The sequence below is a fragment of the Parasteatoda tepidariorum genome, chromosome 11 (assembly GCF_982258835.1).
Source record: "Parasteatoda tepidariorum strain Cologne lab strain chromosome 11, Ptep-v5.0, whole genome shotgun sequence".
Lineage (NCBI taxonomy): Eukaryota > Metazoa > Arthropoda > Arachnida > Araneae > Theridiidae > Parasteatoda > Parasteatoda tepidariorum.
Window position 1 is genome coordinate 13,712,966 of NC_141765.1, and position 23,088 is coordinate 13,736,053.

Below are 23,088 nucleotides of genomic sequence, written 5' to 3' on the forward strand. Positions count from 1 at the left end.
TTTTATTGTAATTTGCATGCAAAATGGATTATATTTTTGAAATTAGCCTCTTGATTTGATGACCATTCTCTTTTTGAGTAAAAAATGTTAAACTTCAGTAAGGACCAAAATCTATAATAGCATAAAAATAGTTCTATTTGTATGTAAATTAAGTTCTTAAACTGAGAAGGATTTGCTAAAAATTTATTTTATTTTCACTAGTTTTTTTTTAAACCAATAGTACCTACCTTATTTGTGGTTCAACTTCATAAAAATATTAAAAGAATTTTTTTAATCAGTTATAAGTAAAAATTAATACCTATTATACTTGTAAAAAACTTTAGAACGAATATTCTAGATGATTTTATAACCACACTGATCTACAGTGTGCAAAATAAAACACCTGAATTATTTATGATCATGTACTAAGATTGGTGGTACAACATCTTCATTCAATTCATGTATTTAGAGGCAATTTTAAGTATTTGGAGGTCTAACCTGTAAGAGGGCTAATTAATTTAAGCAGAAGATATTTCTCTGAATAAAATTTTTTTTTGCCAACAGATTTGGATTCAGATTCCTTCAAAATATTAAGGTTAGTCACAATTAGGAAAAATGTAGTCCCAATAACATAGCTTAATCTGGTAAATGGCTGTAAACTTGTGCCTCCTTTTATTGATTTCACGTTTTGCAAACCTTACCATGTCTGGAAATATTTAAAAGAATCAAAATGTTTTGTATTATTCTGCTATACAAAGATTTTTTAACTAGGCAGTTTTAAATGAAAAAAATTTTCTTATGTCTTACACATAAAATTTTTTTTTTAACCCTAAATTAATTGAATAATAATTTTCTCTTTTGGCACAGAATTATCTTCAGTGTTATTATTCGAAAAATTTTTTGATTCACTTAAATAATTCCAGAGTTCTGGCAAAAGGTAAAATTAGCACAGGACTAAGCTTAAGAAAATTTCCTGATTGAACTATTTCGACAGGATCTCTATAGTTCAAGCAGAAAAATAGTCTCCAAAATTTTTTTGCACATAAAATTTGTTTTTCTAAATATTTTCTGAAATTATTTAGTTCCAAAATAGTCAAAAAAATTTGAAGAGTAAGTTTACACATTTTTGACTATCTTTAAATAATAAAAGTGGAACTGAAACCAGCAAATAGTTCTTGCAAAATAAAAATTTAAGAATACAACTTTAAAATTCAAAAACTATTTAACCGATTTTGTTATATTCATTAGAATAGTTTAAAAGATGAAATTAACCTATTCAAATATAATTTGCTTATTTATATTCAAAATGCTAAAGACTAATTCCATCATAAGAAAAAATGGAATTTTACTCAATCTTTTACATTTGATTTTATAATGATCGATCCCGAGAGCTATGCCGGCGGTAGCTTAGCTACCGGCAGGGTCACCCAAGCCGGACAGGTCGGAGGGGAGACACCAGACCAAGAGGAACACCCTGGTCCTCCAGGTTGGGCGTGGGGCTAACTACCCCACCCCGGAAAAAAAAAACTCAAGTTAAGAAACCTCGACAAAATGCAAAACCCGGCTCACATCCACCCAGACGACTCGGAACGAAAAAGGACTTGAGATTTGGAACATTCGCACCTTGTATAAAGCTGGAGCATTAAAGAGCCTGATAGATGTATTTGTTGACTACAGACTCGACATCCTCGCAATCCAAGAAATCAGATGGTTGGGCAATGAAATCATGGATAAAAAGGATTGCAGAATATACTACAGTTGCCAGGACAAAATTCACCAATTCGGTGTAGGTTTTGTCGTGAGCAAAAGACTGAGAAATACTGTCATCGACTTCCAGGCTATCAGCATGAGACTCTGTAAAATCAGGCTAAAAGGAAAACATTACAATACCACCTTAATCTGTGCTCATGCACCAACTGAAGAAAAAGATGCTTCTTTAAAGATATCTTCTATGACCTGTTGATGAGAAGCATTAACTCGTGCCCAGCACAAGACATGAAGATTGTTATCGGAGACTTCAATGCTAAAATTGGATAAGAGCAACACCTTAGATACCACGCGGGTGCTGAAAGCCCGCACTACTACACCAGTGAAAATGGACAGACTTTTTGATCTTGCAGTCTCAGAGAATCTGTTTATTCCTAGCACAGCATTCCCTCATAAAGAAGTCCACAAGCACACCTGGCGATCCCCAGATGGATCTACACATAATCAAATTGACCATCTACTTGTGGACAAGAGACACCGCAGCAATGTACTTGATGTGAGAAGCTGTAGGGGAGCAAATGTAGATACAGACCAGGTACTCGTGTCCAAAGTGAGACTTCGACTCTGTAAAAGTTTTTATCAAAAGAAGGAAAACAAGGACTTTAAAACTTGACATTTCTAAACTGAAAAACGACGAAATTCTTAAAGAGTATAACATCAAGCTATCCAACCGACTTTCTGAAGAAAAAGGAAGACCGAACATTGTTTTTTAACTGGAATACAATAAAAGACATAGTCTTGAAATCTGCAAGTGATACTATTCCAGAACTGGGGCGTCCTTCCAAAAACAAATGGTTCGATAAAGACTGCCATAAAGCAACTGAGGAAAAAAATAAGGCATATAGACTAACGCTACAGAAACATCGCACACGTTTCTTTGAAGAACAATATAAGAACCTGAGAAGAATAGAAAAGAAACTACATAAAGCAAAAAAGAAAGCCTTCTTTGAGAAATCACTGGAAGATCTGGAAACCATGAATAACCGAAATGAATGTAGGAAGTTTTACAAAAAAGTCAATTATATGCGAAGTGAGTTAAAACCAAGAACTATTACCTGGAGAAACAATGAAGGTGAACTCGTAAGTGAGCCTCAAGAGGTAACCAAAGTTTGGAAGAGCTACTTCCAAGACTTGCTAGTAGGCAAGGATGATATTTCTGTCCCTCGCAACAACCCAGTAGATCTAGCCATACTGAGGGATGCAGATAACCCTCCACCTTCAATCGATGAAGTGATAATGGCTATTAAAAAACTCAGAAACAGATCGGCTGGTCCCGATTGTATCCCATCTGAGCTTCTTAAAACCGGCGAACCCCAGTTTATTGATGCAATCCATAAACTCCTAAATGAAATCTGAGACACTGAGAATATACCCATTGAATGGGTAGAAGGTTCCATCTGCCCTATTTTTAAAAAAGGAGATCAACTTGAATGTCGTAACTACAGAGGTATAACACTCCTCAATACGGCATATAAAATCTTCTCCAATATTCTTTTCAAAAGGCTCCAGCCTTTTGCTGATAAAGTGGTCGGAAATTACCAATGTGGATTCAGGCCTCAAAGGTCTACCATTGACCAAATTCATACTCTAAGACAGATCCTTGAAAAAACTAAAGAGTTCAACATCAGGACTTTTCACATATTTATAGACTTCAAAGCGACAGTATTAAAAGAGATAAATTATTTGAAGCGATGAACGAGTTCGGAATCCCCACAAAACTCGCAAGTCTCACCCGTGCCACTATCAACAATGTGAGATGCAGGATTAAAATCCAAAGCCATCTATCTGAACCTTTCATTACCGAAAGAGGCCTGCGTCAGGGAGACTCTCTTGTCTGCTTTTTAACCTGGCATTGGAGAAATGCATTAGGGATAGCGGATTAAACCGAGGAGGATCTATTTGGAACAGATCTCTTCAAATCCTCGCTTATGCGGACGACATTGATATCATAGGAAGATCAGAACGGGCTGTTAAAGATGCCTTTCAAGCCCTTTAGGCCTCTGCTATAAATATGGGCCTTTCCATTAACGAAGACAAGACCAAATTCATGGAGTTTTCAAGCTCAACTGTAAACTATAGTGAACCTTCGCAGATAAACGGACATTCCTTTGAAAAGGTTAAAGAATTTAAGTATCTTGGTACAATTATCAATGACCAAAACAATCTGAAATTGACAATAGAATCAATATGGCCAACAAATGTTTCTTTGGACTAAAAAGTCAACTAAGATCGAATTTTATTCGCCGAAAAACAAAACTAAAATTATATAAGACACTCATCCTGCCTGTCTTGCTATACGGAAACGAAACCTTGACGTCCAACGCCCGATAGAAACGTTTGAAAAAAAGATACTTAGAACTATCTTTGGTGCCATACCAGAGGGGGGGATGTTGGCGAACACGGTACAACTTTGAACTTTATGGGCTCTATAAACATCCTCAAATTATGCAGATAATCCGAAGCAACCGACTAAGATGGCTCGGCCATATCTGGAGAGGCTCTGAAGATAGCACTGTAAAAATTGCCACCTTCAAGAACCCTCAGGGGTCCCGCTCTAGAGGTAGACCACCTACTCGATGGCTCAACGACACCGAAAACGACCTCAAAGTCCTAAAACTTAAGAACTGGAGGGGAGTTGCCATGGACAGAGGCAGCCAAAGCCTGCAAAGGGCTGTTGCGCTCCTGAAGAAGATTTGTTTTTCTAAATATTTTTTGAAATTATTTAGTTCCAAAATAGTCAAAAAAATTTGAAGAGTAAGTTTACACATTTTTGACTATCTTTAAATAATAAAAGTGGAACTGAAACCAGCAAATAGTTCTTGCAAAATAAAAATTTAAGAATACAACTTTAAAATTGAAAAACTATTTAACCGATTTTGTTATATTCATTAGAATAGTTTAAAAGATGAAATTAACCTATTCAAATATAATTTGCTTATTTATATTCAAAATGCTAAAGACTAATTCCATCATAAGAAAAAATGGAATTTTACTCGATCTTTTACATTTGATTTTATAATGCAGCTGATTTTAACACCCTCACCTAGACAAAGTTAATGTTTACAAAAATACACTATAAACTAAATTAATTACTACATTGTATTTTAACTGCTTTAATATTCATTTGACACATTGATCAAACAAGAGCTACATTTTTAAATTTACAGAAGAAAACAATGTTAACTTATTGTTTGTACCTGAATTTCAAATTAAAAGATTCAATATAGTTTGAAAGCTATAAAAGTTTTAGTAACTTTCAATATGACCTATAGTCTCAAGGCTAAATTACAATTTCTCCTTGTTTCACAAATCTTGCCACCTACAAAGAAATGGCACGACAATATCAAGCAAAACTTTCGATATAGATATAGAAATGCTGAATTCAAATGAGTTACTTATTTTGGGGCCACTTCAGTGGCCCTTAAGTGGTTTACCCAAAAAACATTTTATGCTAAGTAAGTGAGAAAAAATATTGTATCAACCATGATGCTCTGGTAGAACAGTCAAAAATTAGTTTTTCAATTGAAAGGTGTTTGGTTCAAATCCCACAGCAGTCAAAAATGTTTCTCTTTCTCACATTCAGTAGAATTTCCGTCAGTTCTCTGATTTAATTTGAGGAACTGGAAAGCTGTTAATGAGAAATTCTATGGTTTGCTGATAAAGAATTAAAAATTGAGACTTCAGAATGAACTAAAGCCTAATACAACCTATTCTAACACAACTGTCTACGATCTTGAAATATCAAAAATAGAAACCGTTAAATACACAAATCAATCTTAATATAAAGTCAATGGACATGACTGAGAGAGGTCACAGTCAATTGCAAGTTAAGGGACATGTCTCAAAATTGATATGGTGTAAGGGTCATTGTATTCTCAGTATCCTGATCTTTAACTCAACGAGTGCAACCTTTTTATTTTTTTACAATTTCTTTCTCGATATGCACTACTTACACTTCAATTCACTGTGGATAAATTCTTGCAGTTTTAAATTATTATTTTTTTTTTGCATTAAAAGTGACAAAACATTTCATATTTAGCAGGATTTTCAACTGATCAACATTTCAAATACTCGAACATATAAACAATGTAAAAATCTTCAGTGGCATCGCAGATTAGCCAGCATCTGCCAATGCAGAACAGCATCCATATAACAGCGGTTACTGAATTTGTATAATAACAAATGTATAAATAACAAATAATTAGGCTTTATCAAAAACTTTATTTAAGAAACAAAAATGAAATAGAAAAATGTTAAAAGATAAAATAATGAGAGCATGCTTGATAATAAAAACCTAAAGCAATTTATTTTAGAAATAAGGAAAAAAAAATATATGCAAGCTCTTTCTTTAGGAATCAAACCTCTAGTATCATTCATTCTGTAATTACATTTTAATGACTACCAATAATGCAAACAAAGAGACTCTCACACATTATAGTATATAGAAAATTTTACATTTACAATGAAGATTCTAAACTAAATGATTTTTCATAACTATATGAATTTTTATGATATTTATCACACAATGTATTTACTAAAATGTTCTCTTCAAAACATTTAAGTTCAAAATGCTGCGTTCATAATGAACACACTTTTGGAATGACGTAATAAAGACACTGAAGAAAACTCTTCTATTGATTAGTAGTATATACTAACATAAATGCAATGAAAAAGGGCAAAAACAGATCACAGCTCTGTCACAGGCGTCATTTTTAGAGATTGTTGAGCCGCTTGAAGAATAGTACTTTCTTCTTCAGCACAAGTCTTCTGATATTGTGGCTCCTTTCTACCCCATTTTGTTTTAAGAACTCCAGACAACTTATCTCTATATCTGAATCCCAAAACAACAAATATTGCAGCAGCAATCGATGCTGCAACGATCAATCCAATTATCAGTTGACGTTGAGCATCTATGTTATAACAGTCTAAATCATCATGAGGCAAATTAGAGAGGACTTTACCCTTCAAAGACGGAGGATTGGCACAAACTACTTGTGTAGTATCACCATCACTAGCTGAGAAATTTTTTGTCACGAGAAGTTTCCACAACCAAAAAAGACTACAGTTGCACACAAGAGGATTATCTCGGACATCCAGCACTTGCAGTTCGTCCCACGAGAGTAAATTATTCGGGATTGACTCAAAAGAATTTCCGCGGAAACTTACATACTGGATATTTGGTAGATTGTCAAATGTTCCATCCTCAAGGTGTTTCAACTCTTTATTATGGGTAATGATAATTGTTTTTAGGTTAGTATTTTCTGAAAATGTATCTTTCTCAATATTGTTTAGAAGAGGACAACCATTAATCTCAATAGTGTGCAAATACTTTAGTCTATCAAATGACTTGGCTTTAAGTTCTTGAAATTTATTTTGCCCAATATTTAGCTCTTCAAGACGGATAACTTTATACAACGCTTTTGTTGGTACTTCATACAGATCATTATCCTGAATACGAAGTATGAGAAGAGAATTTAACCATTTAAAAGCTTCAAGATGAATATTTCGAATGCCACATCCATCTAAAGAGAGTTCTTGCAAAGAATTTAATACTGAAAAAGCACCGTCCGGAATGTTTTGCAAAGGATTAAATCCCAAATCCAATTTGATTAATTTGGAAAGGTATTGGAATGGAGTGCTAGGAATGTTAGCTAACTTATTATCACGTAAAAATAAAGTCTTCAGTTTTTTTAACCCAAAGAATGCTTCTGGATCAATGTTAGATATACTGTTTTGGCTGAGGTCTAAGGTTTCTAAATTCTCTAACTGCACAAAAACTTTAGCAGATAGTTCTTGCAAGTAATTTTCATTTAAATGCAATACTTCTAAAGTACCTAAACCCTTGAAAGTATCATTTTGAAGGGTAGTTATCATATTACGATTTAAAAGAATAATTTTTAAATGGCGGAGATCAACAAAACTATCATTATCTAATGTTTGTATATGATTAATAGATAAGTCTAAAAACTCTAAATTACGATAAACGTTAAAATATGTCCGAATAGTTTTGATGAGGTTGTTACTGAGTCGTAATTCCTGTAACTCAGGATTCAGTGTTATGGGAACACCGTCCAAATTGGCAGAGTCACAATCCACTTTAAGAACATCATCATTGCATTGACAACGAACTGGGCACATACCAGAAGTCTCTCTCAAAAGACACAAGAAGTAAAAAAGGAATACAATTATTTTTGGAGACCCCTTCAGCTTATGCATACCTAAAAGGAATATAATATGTTATTACATTTAAAAAAGCTAATGTTTTAATATGTATCTTTTAAATGGTAAAACTCAAAAAATTTACAAGAAAAGAAATTTTTTAAATTACAAGAGTACAATTTCAGTATTTAAAAATTTCTCCTGAAACACTAATGGAGAAATGCTTTGTTTTTTTATCCTGCTTTACTAAATTTTTGTTACATACACACATAATTTGTGTTAAATTATAAAATAAAAATCTAATGAAATTTCATTAAGGAGATAAATTAACAGCGTGGTAACCCACATGGAAAACCTTGAACACCTGGAATTATCAGGGAATTTTTAATACAGGAAAAGTCAGGGAAATTTGGATAGAAATATGGAAAACATCAGACATTTTTTTAAGGATAATCTGGAATTTTTCCCCTTGATTTTCTGTTATTTTACCATCCATTAAGTCCACTTTTTTAGATGGAAATTTATAGCCTCACAGACAAAATACCATTAACTTAGCAATACTTAGCTTTAGTCAACTGACAAGTTTAAAACATAGGAAACAGAAATGAGTGTCATCCCAGGAGTAACATCCAAGGATCCAAGCTACAACATGGGATTGTACCAAGGACAAATTTTTATTCTTTTTTCTTCTTGAAGTATATGACACAATTTGTCCACCAAAAAAAAAAAAAAAAAAAAAAAAAAAAAAAAAAAAAAAAAAAAAACATATATATACATCAGATTTATAGACAAATATATAATGTGTTTCCTAATTTCCCACAAAATTCCAAGAACATTTAAATTATTATTTCCTGTATAAAGAAAAAATAAATAAATAAATAAAAAGTTGACTATTGGCTTGCAAAAAAATATTTTTTTTCCAAATTTTTTCATTCTCTTCTTTTTTTTAAATTTGGAAAACATTTGAGATCCCATGGACTCTCTCCTGATTATACATATGAGATTAATTATCACCGAGGTAAAATTCTTTGCTAGTAATTTGTATTAGTTCTGAAACCACACATCCAATGATAAGTTTTATGAGTTATTAAACCAGAGTTGATGTTATTTTGTATTTGGTTATATTTTAATGTTTTTTTATTTATGGGTGCTGATGGTTGGAAAAATTACTTGCTTATCTAACGTTACACAGTACATTTGAAAACTAAAAAATATTTCCTTTGTGCAGTGAGATATCTTTGTCACACAAAAGAAGAGCTAGCGACATTGCTCGTTAAGGAAGAAAATTATCTACGTTTCCAATTAGCCTGAATGCTAAACTGTTCAAATGATGAAGAGAAAGACAATGCTTCGATAGTTAATGTTGTACTAGCTACATTAATAGATTATAGAAAGCAGTCTAAGACACATCTTTATATACAATCCAAAAGAAACATCGGTGTATAATTGTTGTTTTTTTTAAATTTTTTTTATAAACTTAACTACAAACATTTCAAAGCAGTTTTCTAAAATTAAATAAATTCTTCAATAAAATTCAAAAATATTTTCAGCTTAATTTTTTTTTTGGACTTACTTAGTGGTACAAATATCCAGACTATTCTTTTAATTTCAGTCAAACTCAATATTCTTTACAAGCCAATTTCATATGCTTCCTAGAATAAATCAAAAGCACTTAAGTTTAAAAGCAAAACTACTTACTAAAAGAAATAAAAGAGGGGGAAAAAAAACCTTAAGCAGCTAGCTATTTTTATCAGCTACACCACAGAAATAATTTTTAACTTATTCAACTTCTACTTTTTTTAATGAATTGCATTTTAAGTATAAATAAACTTTAAAACACAGGTGACTATTTTTCATTCATACTCAAAATAAGAACATAACAAGATAGTTACCCAAAGTTTAAATAAACAAAACTGAGCATTCTTACAAAAATTTAAGTAAAAAGTTAAAGACAAAGTGCATCACAAAAATTAAAGCAATTAATAAAACAAAACATAAAACATACTTGAAAAAGTGCTATATTTTACTCACTCATTTTGTTTTTGCTCTTCGAAATATATTGAAAATATAATCAATCAAAATGACCCTAAAGAAGTCATTCAAATTTGGAGTTCAGGACATGAATCCTCCAACATTTATAAGTGAACAAAATATTACTATATCTAGTTTAATTATTATTAAGAATAAAGAAACATCTTGTTTTATGGGAGAAATGAACAAAGTGTAATCATAGGAAATACTTGCCCATTGCATCATTAAGATATACAAAATAATTTTATTATGTAAGAAAAATAATTGATGATTGAGTTTAATGATGAAGTTCATGATGATTGAGGATATTAAATCCTGATTATAAAAGAAAAAAGAACATTTATTTGGGAATTAGTTCATTTATCTTTGCCTACTTAACTTTTAAAGATGAACAAAGCTTTTAACTTCTATTATTGCTGGATAGTACAGTAAAACTCAACTATTAGGACAATTAGGAAAGAGTGTGATTTAACAAATTCCGAATATTTAAGCACTGTAAATCATGACTTTTAACATCCTTTACTCGGTGCAAAAATGCCACACCTTTTTTGTAACTGACACTTAAAAACTATAATAGTTCTGAACAAATAAAAAAACTGCTGAAATACAAAAAAGTCATGTTTAAACAATTAATAGAAATATGTGACATTGTCAGGGACCACATTAAGTGTTCATCACCTAAACAAATGCGATCAAATTGTAAAAACTGTGAAACAAATTGAGTTTTAAAGATTTTATAGATGGTACTTAGCCTGAAATTTCCAGAAATTCATATATACTCCTGACGCTTCGTAAAAACACCAGTTTTACAAAGAAAATAAATCCAAAAATTATTTTTATCCCTTCCTATCTGTGACGTAACACAAGCGTAATTCTGCTTTGGCTCGTTATTTGTGAGCGCTTGATATTTTCTCACAATAGAAAGCAACATTTTCCAGCTATCACTCATTGCACTTTGCTGTTCTGAATACTGCTGATGTCACATAGCCTGCGTAGCTAAAAAAAGGTTGAGTAAAATCCTTTCCAAAGGTTGAGAAAAGTTTATGCACACAATTGTAAAATTCATTTATTTTTCATTGTTTTATTTAATAATAGTAAAAAAAAAAAACTTTTGAATTGCAAGGCATGCATTTTTACATCATATTAAAGAATGCAAATGGCAAAATACAAAAATTGAGCAAAACTGATTAATTCCTGAGAAATCGAATTTTGAAAAAGCCATATTTTTAAATTTATTTCTCAGGAATTATTCAACCGAATTTAGACTATTATTAAATAAAACAATAAAAAATCATAAATATTTTCTTAAAGTTATATCTTGCAGGAAATCATTTTTGGATAAACAAATGTTATAATTGACTGTGTAAAAAAATTTTAAAATTTGATTTAAAGTTATCGAGATATCGTGGAATAAGCAAAAAGTGAAATTAATATTAAGGGGTCCAAACTTTGGATTGCTCTCCTGACCAAACGATTGGGACCATATTTTATTGAAAATAAGGTATGTTTATTCAGAGAAATTACATTCTTGCGACTGATTATGTAACTTAACATATCGTCTGCATTTATTAAGCAGATTGGAGATCACACACTTAATTTTAATACTGAGTCTGTGGCGTAACTACCACTATAAATATTAAATAACAATTCAAAGTATATAAGACATGTTAACTTGATTCTACCAAGAGGTACCTTTTGATAGATGACAGTTGACATGGTCTATAATAAAATCTCCCTCAATGGTGACCTGCGGACGTGAAAAGAACATGCCAATATTGATGGATGGCCCACATTAAAACAGTTGATTTGCTTAAAAAATGTACTGCTTAAAGAACAAATATCCGGTGAAGTAAATAATGTCTCCCGGTTAATAAACAACATTGAAGAAAAAAAATAATGAGCAAAATGCTATTAACAAAACAAAAAATGAAAATATAATGAGCAAAATTGATCTAAATATATTAACAGCATCAATCAACTAGTGGTATTCGTTCATCGAATTCTATCACAGATAAAATTCTGGAAGGGGAGTAATGTGGCGTAACTACCACTATAAATATTAAATACCAATTCACTAGTAGGGTGACCTGGGGTAATTCCTGATCAAAAAATGCAAACATCTATTTTGTGAAAAAACTATTAAAGATAGAATTTTAATATTTACAGGAAGTTTGAGGCTATATGAGATGAGTCCTATGCTACCTTCTTTTGTTAGAAAATCTAATTAGAATTTAAAAGATTTTAAATTTTTAGTGATCAGGAATTACCCCTTCTCTTGATCATTTCTGGGGTAATTACTGATCACCAGTTTTTATAGTAAAGGGGCTGTTTAAAAATAATTATACAATGGTAATTAACAAATAAGACATCAAAATCAAACAAATAAACCAAAAAGATATGTTTAAGAAGCTAATAAAACGATTTATTCAAAAGCAAGAATAAAGATTAACACTTTAAATTTTCCAAAAATCTTTGCATCATGCCATACATTTTAGGCAAGCAACCAACTCATTCTCATGCTCTACTGAAATATAAGAAAGAGTTCCCACATGGGTTACTTTTGCTGGATTTTTTAACTTCAATAAGTGAGAGTGTAAAGTTAAGTAAGGTATGTCAACAGCTCTGGCAGTAGCTCTCACACTGAAATTTTCATTTTCAATCATAAATGACAATGATCAGGAATTACCCTACCCCAGTGATCAATAATTACCCCATCAGTAAGGGGCAACATTTGATATAGTTTCCTATAATCAATTATAATGTTTATTGTAGATGTGAAACAATTAAACAAAAGCTTACACTATTTTTATATCAAAGAAAAAGAAAGTAACTCAAAATATTTATTATGAAGTGAAGGAGGGGGATCTTTGCAGAAATGTGCACATTTTGAAACCCATCTTTGAAGTGGAAAATACAGAAAGCAATTTAAAAGATACTTATTTTGTTAGATTAAATAAAAAACTATTTTTAAGTAAATGTAGTTATACTTTAGTAAAGTGTACAAGCATTCTTGTTCATGTCATTATTTACCCCTGAAACAGGGTGAACGTGAATTACCCCGGTCACCCAATATAAGACATGTTAACTTGATTCTATCAAGAGGTACCTTTTGATAGATGAGGGTTGACATAGTCGATAATTATAATCCCTTCAAGTCTAGAAAGTGAAGATCCGATCATCACACACTTTGCGTACTGTACGTATTAATATCATAATGATTATTACAGAGCTTAATAATTCCATTATTTTGCTTTGTAGAATTTAGAATAAAGTAAATTATAAAATTAGTTTGTACATTTTTTAAAAATATAAAAACTGCAGATTTTGACTTATTTTTAAAAGTGTAAATAACATTTATTTTACTCAGATCATATTTATTATCTTTAATGGTGAGGGTACTTATACTTGACTTCTTTTTGCTTACACTTGAAAATTAGCTCGGACCGGCTCTGTAAATAAGATATAATTAGGATATCTGAATTTTGAAGCAGGTATTAGAATTCAATTTTTTTACTAAATGTTGCTGTTTGTATTTTATAAATAACTCACTTTAGTTAATTCTTTCTTTTTAGTTAATTTTTTTAAAATTTGAACTTTTCTATGAGGAAAAAATTAATCATAAAAAACAGTTAAAATTTACACTTGGCTAAAACTTTTGAAATTAGGCTAATACTTTTGATATTTGGTTAATTTACTGGCTAAAAATTTTGTGAGCTCTGATTGAATGCATTGTTTTAGGAGTTTTTATATTTGGGGAATATACATTACATTGCAGAAAGGCACAAAATCTACCTTCATACTTAAACAAATTTTTAAACATTAGTGCAGTAAAATAATTTTTGAAGCTATGGAGTTCACAATTTTTGTGTACTTAATTACAGCAGAAATTTTATTATACTTTTTCCAAAATTATTTATATTATTGAAATTTCAAAATTATATTCTGAACAATTAATCTACTAAGAGGAAAATTTTTTAATAAGAATTAGTCGTTTAAAATTCTGAAAAAAGCCCCCTTTGTAACATTTAATAATTTAAAAAATAAAAAAACACAACAAAGCTTAGGTATTAAAGGCTATCAGTTTTTATGTGCAAATTATCATTAGACCCATTTTTTATTTTTTTAGTGAATCAATATTTTCTAAGGGAAGATTTATTTTTTTCATCTTAATTTAATTGCTTCACATATTAGGTGTGTCTATTAATTTCCATAACTGATCAAATAACATATGTAACTATTTAATGCATTTAGACGTAATTTCCATTATGTACTCCAGTATTTCATATAAAAGATTCAGAAACTCGTTTTTAAGTCCTTGCTTAAAATGCTCCTTGATTCTGATGTTTTTTGTTTTTTTTTTAAGAGCTTTCACAATGTTAAACCCTATTTCTCCAGCAAATATTTGATTTTAGAGATTGTGGAAATGAATCATTCATCCTACTTTTAAAACTAATCACTTACAGACTTTTTGCACCCTGAACTGAAAAGCCTCGTTTAAGAATGTCAAAGCTATTAAAAATGTCAGAATTAGAGAGTATTCTATACAAGGATTTAAACTGTTGTTTAAGAGACTGTAACAGTCAATTACAGAAGTGCATTATACTAAAAAAAAAAAGTATATATACATATTATTTTTTTTAAAAATTTAGTTTATGTAACACAATGTGAATGAAGTACAAATGAAAGTGTAGAAATGAATATACTATAGTTTTGGTTCTATAAACAAAAACTGTCCTCAGTGTCTAAACACTAAATGAGAGTTGAGAGAAAAGAAACAAACACTGCAAAAATGGTTAAACCTATAGGGATAAGTTTGAACAAAGATAATCAAAGAAGGAAGATAATAAACACGTGTTTCCTTTCTCCTTGTTCAAACTTGTCCCTCAGTTCCCTTGGTTTAACACTTCTGCAGGTGTTAGTCTCTTTAGATATCAACTATCATTTGGTATTTAGACATTGAGGAAATAGAACAGAAACTATAGTATGTCCATTTTTTGAACTTTCCTTTCAGCTTTATTTATGTCATTTTTTTCGATTTTGTGTATTACCATGATGAAGTTACAAATGGGTATGTAATTCCTTTCAAGCTACAAATGGGTATGTAAACCCTTTCTCAAATGTGTATGTAATTCCTTTAATAATTTCACACACACAGGAGTAATTTAATAATCATTTAATTAATCATAATTAGATAATTTCTGGAAAAAGACAAACCTTGTATTTTACTTTCATTTTAGCTTGGATATGTTTCTAAACATTTATTCTGATCATTTAGTGCACACAAAGATTAAAATTGAGACAAACTTATCTTTATTATTTTTGTTTAGTAATTTTGCATTATTTTTTCTTGTCTAGTTAAAAGGCTTCAGAAAATGCAATAACCACAGGATTCTTATAATGGTACAAGATACTAAGGAGACAAAAAATCTGTAAAGCATACTACAATGTCAAATTGAAATTAATTTAAGCAAAAATCTCTTTCTAATAACAATCATGTGATTTAAAAAGAAATGTAATTTTTTAAATGCATAATAATTGAATTTTTTTTTGTTGAGGAACCAATAGCAAAATTACCTCCACTAGTAGTCAGTGAAGGCTAATAAGGGCACAGAAAAGATGCACATCATCTGCCATACAGTATTCTGGCCAGTGTCAATACCCTAAATAGAATAAAGTGTTAAATTACTGATACTGAAAACAATTTCATATCATAACAGAAGGTTACAAATATTATTCACACAAGCCACAAACTATATAAAAAGTAAAATGAAGAAAAAATATTTTTTTTTTTTTTTTTTTATCAATGTGCTAACTCTTAATGACAGATATGTTTTTAAGTAGTTTCAAATGTGCAGTACAATTAAAAACAATAGTTCCTAGCGTCATATTATCAATATATATATATGAGGGTGTGTGTGTATGTATCTGGACTGCACTATATGTAACCATTAATAATGTTTCAAAAATGCTTGATGTCTCTTCAATGAATAACAAATAATTTTCATGAACTATGGTGACAATTTCATTGATTATTTCGGAATACATAGAGTCAGAAGCTTCTTAAATTTTTATTGTTTTGTTATTAGCAGAAATTATCATTTTCAAGAAGAAATTATCTTTTTCAAGTCTAATCACTAATTATGAGCGATAATTACTTCTAAAATAAATATGCTATTTTTTTCTTTCTTTTAACCACAGTAAAATTTTTGTTACCCTATCATGCTTTCCAACTCTTCCGATTTTCACAGATTTTATTTTTATATTGAACGTGGTGTCAAAATTTATAGTACCACATTTTATTCTTCATTAAATAAATTCAGTCTACATACTGCATTTAATACATGTATTAATTGATTGCATTTAATACCATTACAATAAATATTTTAAACATGCTTGCTAGCTCTCTGATAGTGTTTTTAATCGTTGACTAAATTTTCACGAACACTAATATACAATCTCAATTTCATTGGCTTTATCCTATCAGTAGGAAAATATCTTTTTAAAAAGCATAAAAGTTGGCAGGTAGGTACTTGTAAAGCTTTAAAATTTATTTGTTGCATGCCTGATTTGCATTTTAAGCTACACAAAAAGCCTTGTACAAATATATAAGAAACTTAAGTTTTAATCAATGGTGATTTTGAATATGCAAAAAATTGCATCAGTTATAAAATTAGATAACTTAAAAGTTTATTTGTATTTATTTTTAACTGCATATTTTTTAGCAAATCTATTACCAAGGATATTATACTTCAGATAATGCTTTTTTTTTTTAAACCTAAATTTTTTTTCCTTCCTGAAACTAAAAATGACAGTGATCGTGATTTTAATAAAAACAAAAGATTTCATGAATCTCCTCTCATAAGTAACAAGATCAAAAGTTATTAAATGTGATTTGTTATTTATTTTACTCTAATTAGCCACTAACTACAAATCAATGTAAAATGAAGAAAAAATAATAAAAAAATTTTTTTTCTAGCAATGTGCTAACACTTAATGAGATATAATTTTTTTTAGTAGTTTCAAATATGCAATACAATTAAAAATAATAGCTCCTAGAGTCATATTTTTAAAAATTATGTATCAAGACAGCACTATATGCAATTATCAATGATATTCCTAAAATTCTTGACATTTCTTCAATGAAAATGAAATAAAATCATTAAGTTGTTAGAATTTAATAATAATCTTCATAAATAATCAGAATTATTTAAAAAGAGCTCGTTAGTTAACTTACTTTATGGTGATAATTTTATTGATTATTTTAGAAAAAATAGTGTGAGAAGCTTCTTAAATTTCCGCTTTGTTACTAGCAGATATATTAATAAATAGTTTTTTGCTTTTTTTCAGTTCAATTATTCATTATGAACAATTATTACATCTAAAATAAGTATATATATATATTTTTAACCAGAGCAAAATTTTTGCTTCTCTATAATACTTATGTGTATCACAGGACTGTTTTATATTTTTTCTTTCATCTAAAACCTACATAAAAAGTCTGGCATAAATATATGCAAGAATATTAATTTTAAATCAATGGTGATTTTGAATAAGCAAAAAAAGAAATCAGTATTAAAATTCGATAACTTTAAGATAATTTTTATTTATTTTTAACTGCATACTTTTTAGCAAATCTATTATCAAGATATCATGCTTTAGATAACGCATTTGTTTTTTAACATTTAAAAAAAGCAATATTTTACCAAGTTGGCTAATACATGATCTGCCATATTTCATTAAAAATGCCTTGAATTTGCAAAAACCACAGAGATAATACTCAAAGTAAGGAGCTTTTAAAATAATTAATTTTGCAGAACACTTTTGTACATAAATGTATAATAAGAAATCGTGGAACAAAACAATATTGCACTTAAAAAAAAAAAAAACTTCAAAATAAGTTCTTACACAATTTACAAATTCGATAAGATGTACAAAACTAATTTTCATTTCCTTGACTTAACCAAGAATACCACTTTCTTATAACTTATCTTTTCTCGAATTCAATAACTGTATAGATTTGCAGTAACAAATAATTATTACGTCTTTAAGTGCTTAATAGCACATAATAGTTCTCTAGAATTTAGAAGAATACAATTTTTTTTCTTTCTATCAAACAAAATTTGAAAAAGTATAAACTTAAACAGAACTATAAATTAATAACTATATATTTTTTATAAGACTTCTTTGAACATTTTAACGTGAAAATTATACATACATGTCTAAATCATAAAAAGTCAATAGTATTTCAGCGCACTATTATTCATTCTTTTATAAGTAAAAAAAGCAACATGGGAATATTCTTCATTTAATTACTGAAGGTTACAAACCACTAAAGATGTTAATAAGAGTTTCTAACAACACAACAAATATTTATTTCTTGCCACTCGCTTAATATCAATATTAGTGCAAACTTTCAATCATATTTTTATTAGTTTTTTTTTCTCTTAATGGATTCTCGATTCTGTACGAGCCCGATCTGCACGCCACCCAACACATACGATGTGTCTCGTAAACTATTTCAGATACCGTTTTCATCATTATCGTTTAATTGGTTGGGGTTACCAGCTTTGGCACATATAGCATTTGTTTGGCAACTCTGAGCTACAAGTTGGTGGAAGCAATTTGACGACCTACATTTTCTAATAAGTTTTTAAGTATTTGTGTAGGGAGGAAATAAATGTAGAAACTATTGATTTTGATTGATACCGAGCGGTAATTTAAAATTGTGGGACTAAGGATAAATATCCTATTTATAACAGCACTGAAATTTGGTTACTTTCGGCTGCTTAAAAAATCTTGTGTGTAAAAGTATATTTGTACCCTCTTGCAGTTAGGTCGGTGAAGTGTGTAAGGTTACCGTAAATAGAAGCATGAAGGCTGCTAATTTAAATTAAAAAAATACGGATATTGTCGAGAGCGGAACCGGGAATCAGAAATAAGTGACCAGAAACGTTTAAAATTAGTTGACAAACAAATACTGCGCCCCGCGGGGGCGTCTGTTTCAAAACTGCTTTTGATGTGTTCACGTATTTCAAGAAGTCTTGTTTCTTTTTTTTTAAGGTTCAGTAAATAGTAACTTGTCAGAATTTTGTAGCCTACCGGTGAACATTATTTATTCAGCATGTTTTAGATTTGTTTAATTAAAATTTCAACTATTTTGAGTAATCTATTTAAAATAATAAACTTAGGTGCATAATAACTTTTTTTTTTGTATAAAATATGTTCTTATAAATTTATTAATTGTTAATATTAAAATGGAACAAGGGCCTGCTGTGGTACCGGATAAACTGCCTTTTAACTATAATATTGATGAAATACCGACTATTTCTTCTGTAGAACATGTGTCATTTAAAAAGGATTCTGACAATGTTACAATCGGAATTGAGGAAGCCTCAGTTCAAGATGAAAATTCAAAAATTTCTCAAAAAGTGAGTAATTTTATTACTATTAAAACTGTTTATTAATTTTTTTGTGTGTTAAATAGAATAAAACATTTTTAATTATTCAAAACAATTTATAATTTCACACATGAATTCCGGAATGATCACTAAACTTATATGAGAAACGATTTTTCTTATAATGCTTGAAAAGTGAAACAACAACACTGGAGTTATTCTGAACATTTATAATTTTTATTTTTAAAAATAATTAGCTATTTAACTTGCTCTTTTACAAAATCTCATTAAGGCTGAAGGAAAAGAAACTTATTCCAAAACTTTATGCAAATGTTGAAATTTAGTGGATCCTAATCTGTTGATCAAAATTTTCATTTTAAAAATAAAATACTGATTGTTAAATAGTCAGCACTCTAAATAAAAAGTAGCTAAATAAAAATTTAATTTAAATTAACAGCCTTCATGTTTCTATTTACGGTAACCTTACACACTTCAATAGCATAATTCAGCACTCTAAATAAAAAGTAGCAGGGTCATTATTGATAAAGTTGCCAATGCGTTGTCAGAAAATTCTTTTTATTAGTTATGCAGCAATGAGACTTTTGTTTTAGTTTCTATAAATCATCATCGATTAAAAAAAATTCATTTCTATTCAATAAATGATAAATATTCTTAATTAAAAAAAACAGATTCACAATTAAATCAATAAAACCATGGACGTTGCATGAAATTTTTTTACCGAAGGGCACATGGTTTATAGGTGCAGATGGTCAAAGAAGATGACCTCAAGTGATGCACCATATAATGGCTTTCTCCCACTTATATTTTTTAATTTAAATTTATTATAATTAATTGTGCTCATTAATGAAAATATCCTCTGGTAATCCCAATCAGTAAGCTGTAAGTCACCAAGTTATCTTCCTTAACTAAAATATAAATCTACATTAATTATAAACAACTGTTCTTTTTTCTTGAAAAGGAAAAATTTCCTTAAGAGTTTGGTTACAGAGTTTAATATTTGTCAGACTTAATGAATAAAGACAAAATTAATATTCAGTGTCATGTTATTGCTTTTTCTCTCTTCTCAAATACATTTACCTTTTTTATTTACCTATTGTATTACTTTCAAAGATATAAGCTGTCTTAGAATATATATTTCTTTTTAATTCAATTCATTTTAGTCTTTTTCTCCTTTTGAAAAAGAGAAAAATATCATTGAGTTGTAAAGATTTTATTTTATTACCATTGTAAAACCTTCGGGAAACCTGGTAATTTTACTTTCAAACTTGTTATTTTTGAAACCTTTACAATTTATGTAAATGTACAAAATAAATAGTTGTTATAAAACAAAAGCTAATAATAGGAAAATTAATAAAAACTGAAAAATAAAATTCAGAATAGCACATATAATTTTGATATCCAGCACAAAAAAATAATAACAATAATAATGTATCATAACTGAAAATAGAAATTTTTTTTTAGAAGGAAACTTTTGATTTGAATTATTTCTTTCCTTGATTAGCGAATAGTCTATTTTTTGTTGTTTTAAGCGTTTAGAGACATTATCATTTAACTTAAAAATTTCTTGCACCATTTATTTTATGCAGTTATTTTTGCAGGAATGATGGTTGAACATTTAAAAGTGACAAATTTATATAAATTATAAAAACATATATAAATTATTAAAAATATTTAAAAAAAAACCAAATGAGTTTTTAAAAAAAAATTGGTTTAAACCAACTAACCCTTCTAATAAACAATTATTCTACCATTTTTCGAAATTTGGTGGATCTCTTATGTGGAAAGCACATTTTATTAACATATCTATCATGCCTTCTTATTTCCCTTCTTCACAGTATTAAAATCATTCTCTGTTATCAATGATATTCAAAGTTATTGTTCTTCATTTAATTTTTTTACATCTTGCTATGATTTTAAAATTTGTTGTTACTAGTTTTAATTTTAATGGTAGTTAAAGTTTCACATGTAAAAGATAATAATTTATCATAAAAAGAAAATGGAAAGCTTGAGCAATTTAAACAAAACTTCAAATTTTATTTAAATGCAATAAAACAGAACTTCAAAAAGAGATACAGCAAAAAATATGAACTTCCTGCTTCAAGGAAGTTTACAATTCAAGAGAACAAGAATAAAATCAAAGAGGCAGCTTTGAGACAAAATATTCTTGGGAAATGTAAGAACTACATAATGGTGCTTATAAAAAATCGGAAGAAGCTCTGTTTACTTGGTTCTGTTAATAGTGTTAAAAACATTCCAATTAATTGTGCAATACTAAAAAGTAAGGTCATGAACTTAATCAGGGATATGCAGGTAGAGAATTTCATCTGCCCAGTTAAATCATTTTAAGCATATAAAAGTAATTTCTTTTCCAATCATTCTTGAGGAATTCCCTTCTGGTGATGAGCAGACAGAACAAGATTGGTATCCTATTTTATCAAAAATCCTTGAACTTTATAATCTTATATATATATATGTAATAACAGGGCTACAACCCTGTTATCAGTGTTGTATTTAGCTTGAAATAATACAACTAAGCCATCATACGTTCTAAACAGGTTTATTTAAAGGTAGGCTGGTATTGATAACAGTTCACGTCCCCACTCCTGCAAAGGAGGGGGCGTGGACAAGACTCCGGACAATTCCGGCACAGCTTATCAGGATCACATCATGATGAAAAGGACACGCAAAACTATGCGTTCTTACGTTTTATACAACACAGATTTGAGGTAAAAAGGCACGCTTCGTACATTCCTTGTAACCTTACGCATTAAGGAAAATCATTTCTGCTTCCTTATATGGAATTGAAAGAGGGAACGATTCTAAAAATAATTCATTGGAAAGTCACCTTTATATAGAAATATAAATCTATTTATATTTCAATGGTATGTTTTCAGCCTTAAATTCCCAAAATAGAATCTCTCTACGCTTATTCTTTAACAAAGACATTTTATGAAAACGAAGGAGTTTTAATTCTTTTATTAATACAAAAGTATTTAATTTTTGTATTACATCTATCTATCTACCTATCTATCTCTCTATGTATCTATCTATCTAACTATCTATCTATATATATATATATATATATATATATATATATATATATATATATATATATATATATATATATATATATATATATATATATATATATATATATATATATATGAAGCTTCAATTAATCTTTTTATGTTATCCTAATTAATTATTCTAATCAAAATACTTTCTCACACTTTTAAAAGCCACATCCTGTTCTTAAATCTATTTTTGTCTCAACTATGCATTAATTAAAAGTAGGGCATTTCCCCCTTTGCTCTCTGTGAGAATCTCTCGACCCATTTGATAAACCAATTACATTTACTAAGATTTCCCTCTTTTCCCTAAATAGAGACATTTACGGATTTTACTTTGCAAGATTTTCCCTAACATATAACCAAGGAGCGCAACTTTTCGTGAACACACTTTCATGACTGCTCTGTCTAATAATTAATATTTATTGTTTTATCTGTCATAGTTTCTTTGATTTATTGATTAGTTGAATTTATATTTTTGTTTTACTATAGTGTTTAGGGTTAAGATAAAAATGCCATTAAAATATTCTTATTTTGAATGCAATTGAGGTGTGGCAGAAATTATAAATTAAACTCAGAAATGTTCAAACTAATACAAATAATTTGGAAAAATGAATAAAATTCTCGTTTTTAGAATTTGAATTGAAGAGCAACCAAACATTAATGCT

The 23,088-nt window shown here is 29.3% G+C and overlaps 3 protein-coding genes across 11 annotated transcripts in view; 2 read left to right on the forward strand and 1 right to left on the reverse strand.

The window, feature by feature from the left end:
- The first annotated feature begins 1,999 nt into the window (after window positions 1–1,999).
- LOC147801248 (uncharacterized) lies at window positions 2,000–3,102 on the forward strand. The gene is made up of 2 exons (XM_087154459.1): window positions 2,000–2,296; window positions 2,395–3,102. The coding sequence occupies exons 1-2, from the start codon at window positions 2,000–2,002 to the stop codon at window positions 3,100–3,102; spliced, it is 1,005 nt and encodes a 334-aa protein (XP_087010585.1).
- Window positions 3,103–5,947: 2,845 nt separating this feature from the next.
- Window positions 5,948–18,450, reverse strand: LOC107440071 (uncharacterized). 5 transcript variants are annotated; one of them, XM_016052856.4, is made up of 4 exons: window positions 18,152–18,450; window positions 15,511–15,596; window positions 9,479–9,557; window positions 5,948–7,964 (listed from the first exon to the last, which is right to left on the reverse strand). In XM_016052856.4, exon 4 carries the CDS (start codon window positions 7,960–7,962, stop codon window positions 6,433–6,435), a length of 1,530 nt encoding a protein of 509 aa, XP_015908342.1. In that variant the 5' UTR covers window positions 7,963–7,964; window positions 9,479–9,557; window positions 15,511–15,596; window positions 18,152–18,450; the 3' UTR covers window positions 5,948–6,432. The 5 variants fall into 5 exon arrangements, with proteins under 5 accessions (XP_015908342.1, XP_071043898.1, XP_042904112.1 ...); XM_071187797.2 differs by having other exon boundaries at window positions 9,479–10,932; XM_043048178.3 differs by having other exon boundaries at window positions 17,842–18,439.
- A 137-nt stretch (window positions 18,451–18,587) lies between these two features.
- Window positions 18,588–23,088, forward strand: part of LOC107440072 (two pore channel protein 1) — a 62,085-nt gene continuing 57,584 nt past the window's right edge. For 2 of the 5 annotated variants that reach the window (XR_011638263.2, XR_011638264.2), the window contains exon 1: window positions 18,594–19,364. Coding sequence is in view for 3 of the 5 variants with exons in the window: in XM_087155442.1 (XP_087011568.1) it covers window positions 19,191–19,364 (174 nt within the window). In the remaining 2 variants the exon portion in view is untranslated. Of the gene's footprint in view, window positions 19,365–23,088 lie in introns of all 5 variants that reach the window. The other 3 variants (XM_087155442.1, XM_087155441.1, XM_087155440.1) reach the window with 3 other exon arrangements.

Coding starts and splice junctions, on each gene's coding strand:
- LOC147801248 (XM_087154459.1), top strand. CDS start 2,000: ATGCTAAAATTGGATAAGAGCAACACCTTAGATACCACGCGGGTGCTG. Junction 2,297..2,394: donor ACCAGGTACTCGTGTCCAAA/GTGAGACTTCGA, acceptor AAATTCTTAAAG/AGTATAACATCAAGCTATCC.
- LOC107440071 (XM_071187796.2), bottom strand. CDS start 7,962: ATGCATAAGCTGAAGGGGTCTCCAAAAATAATTGTATTCCTTTTTTAC.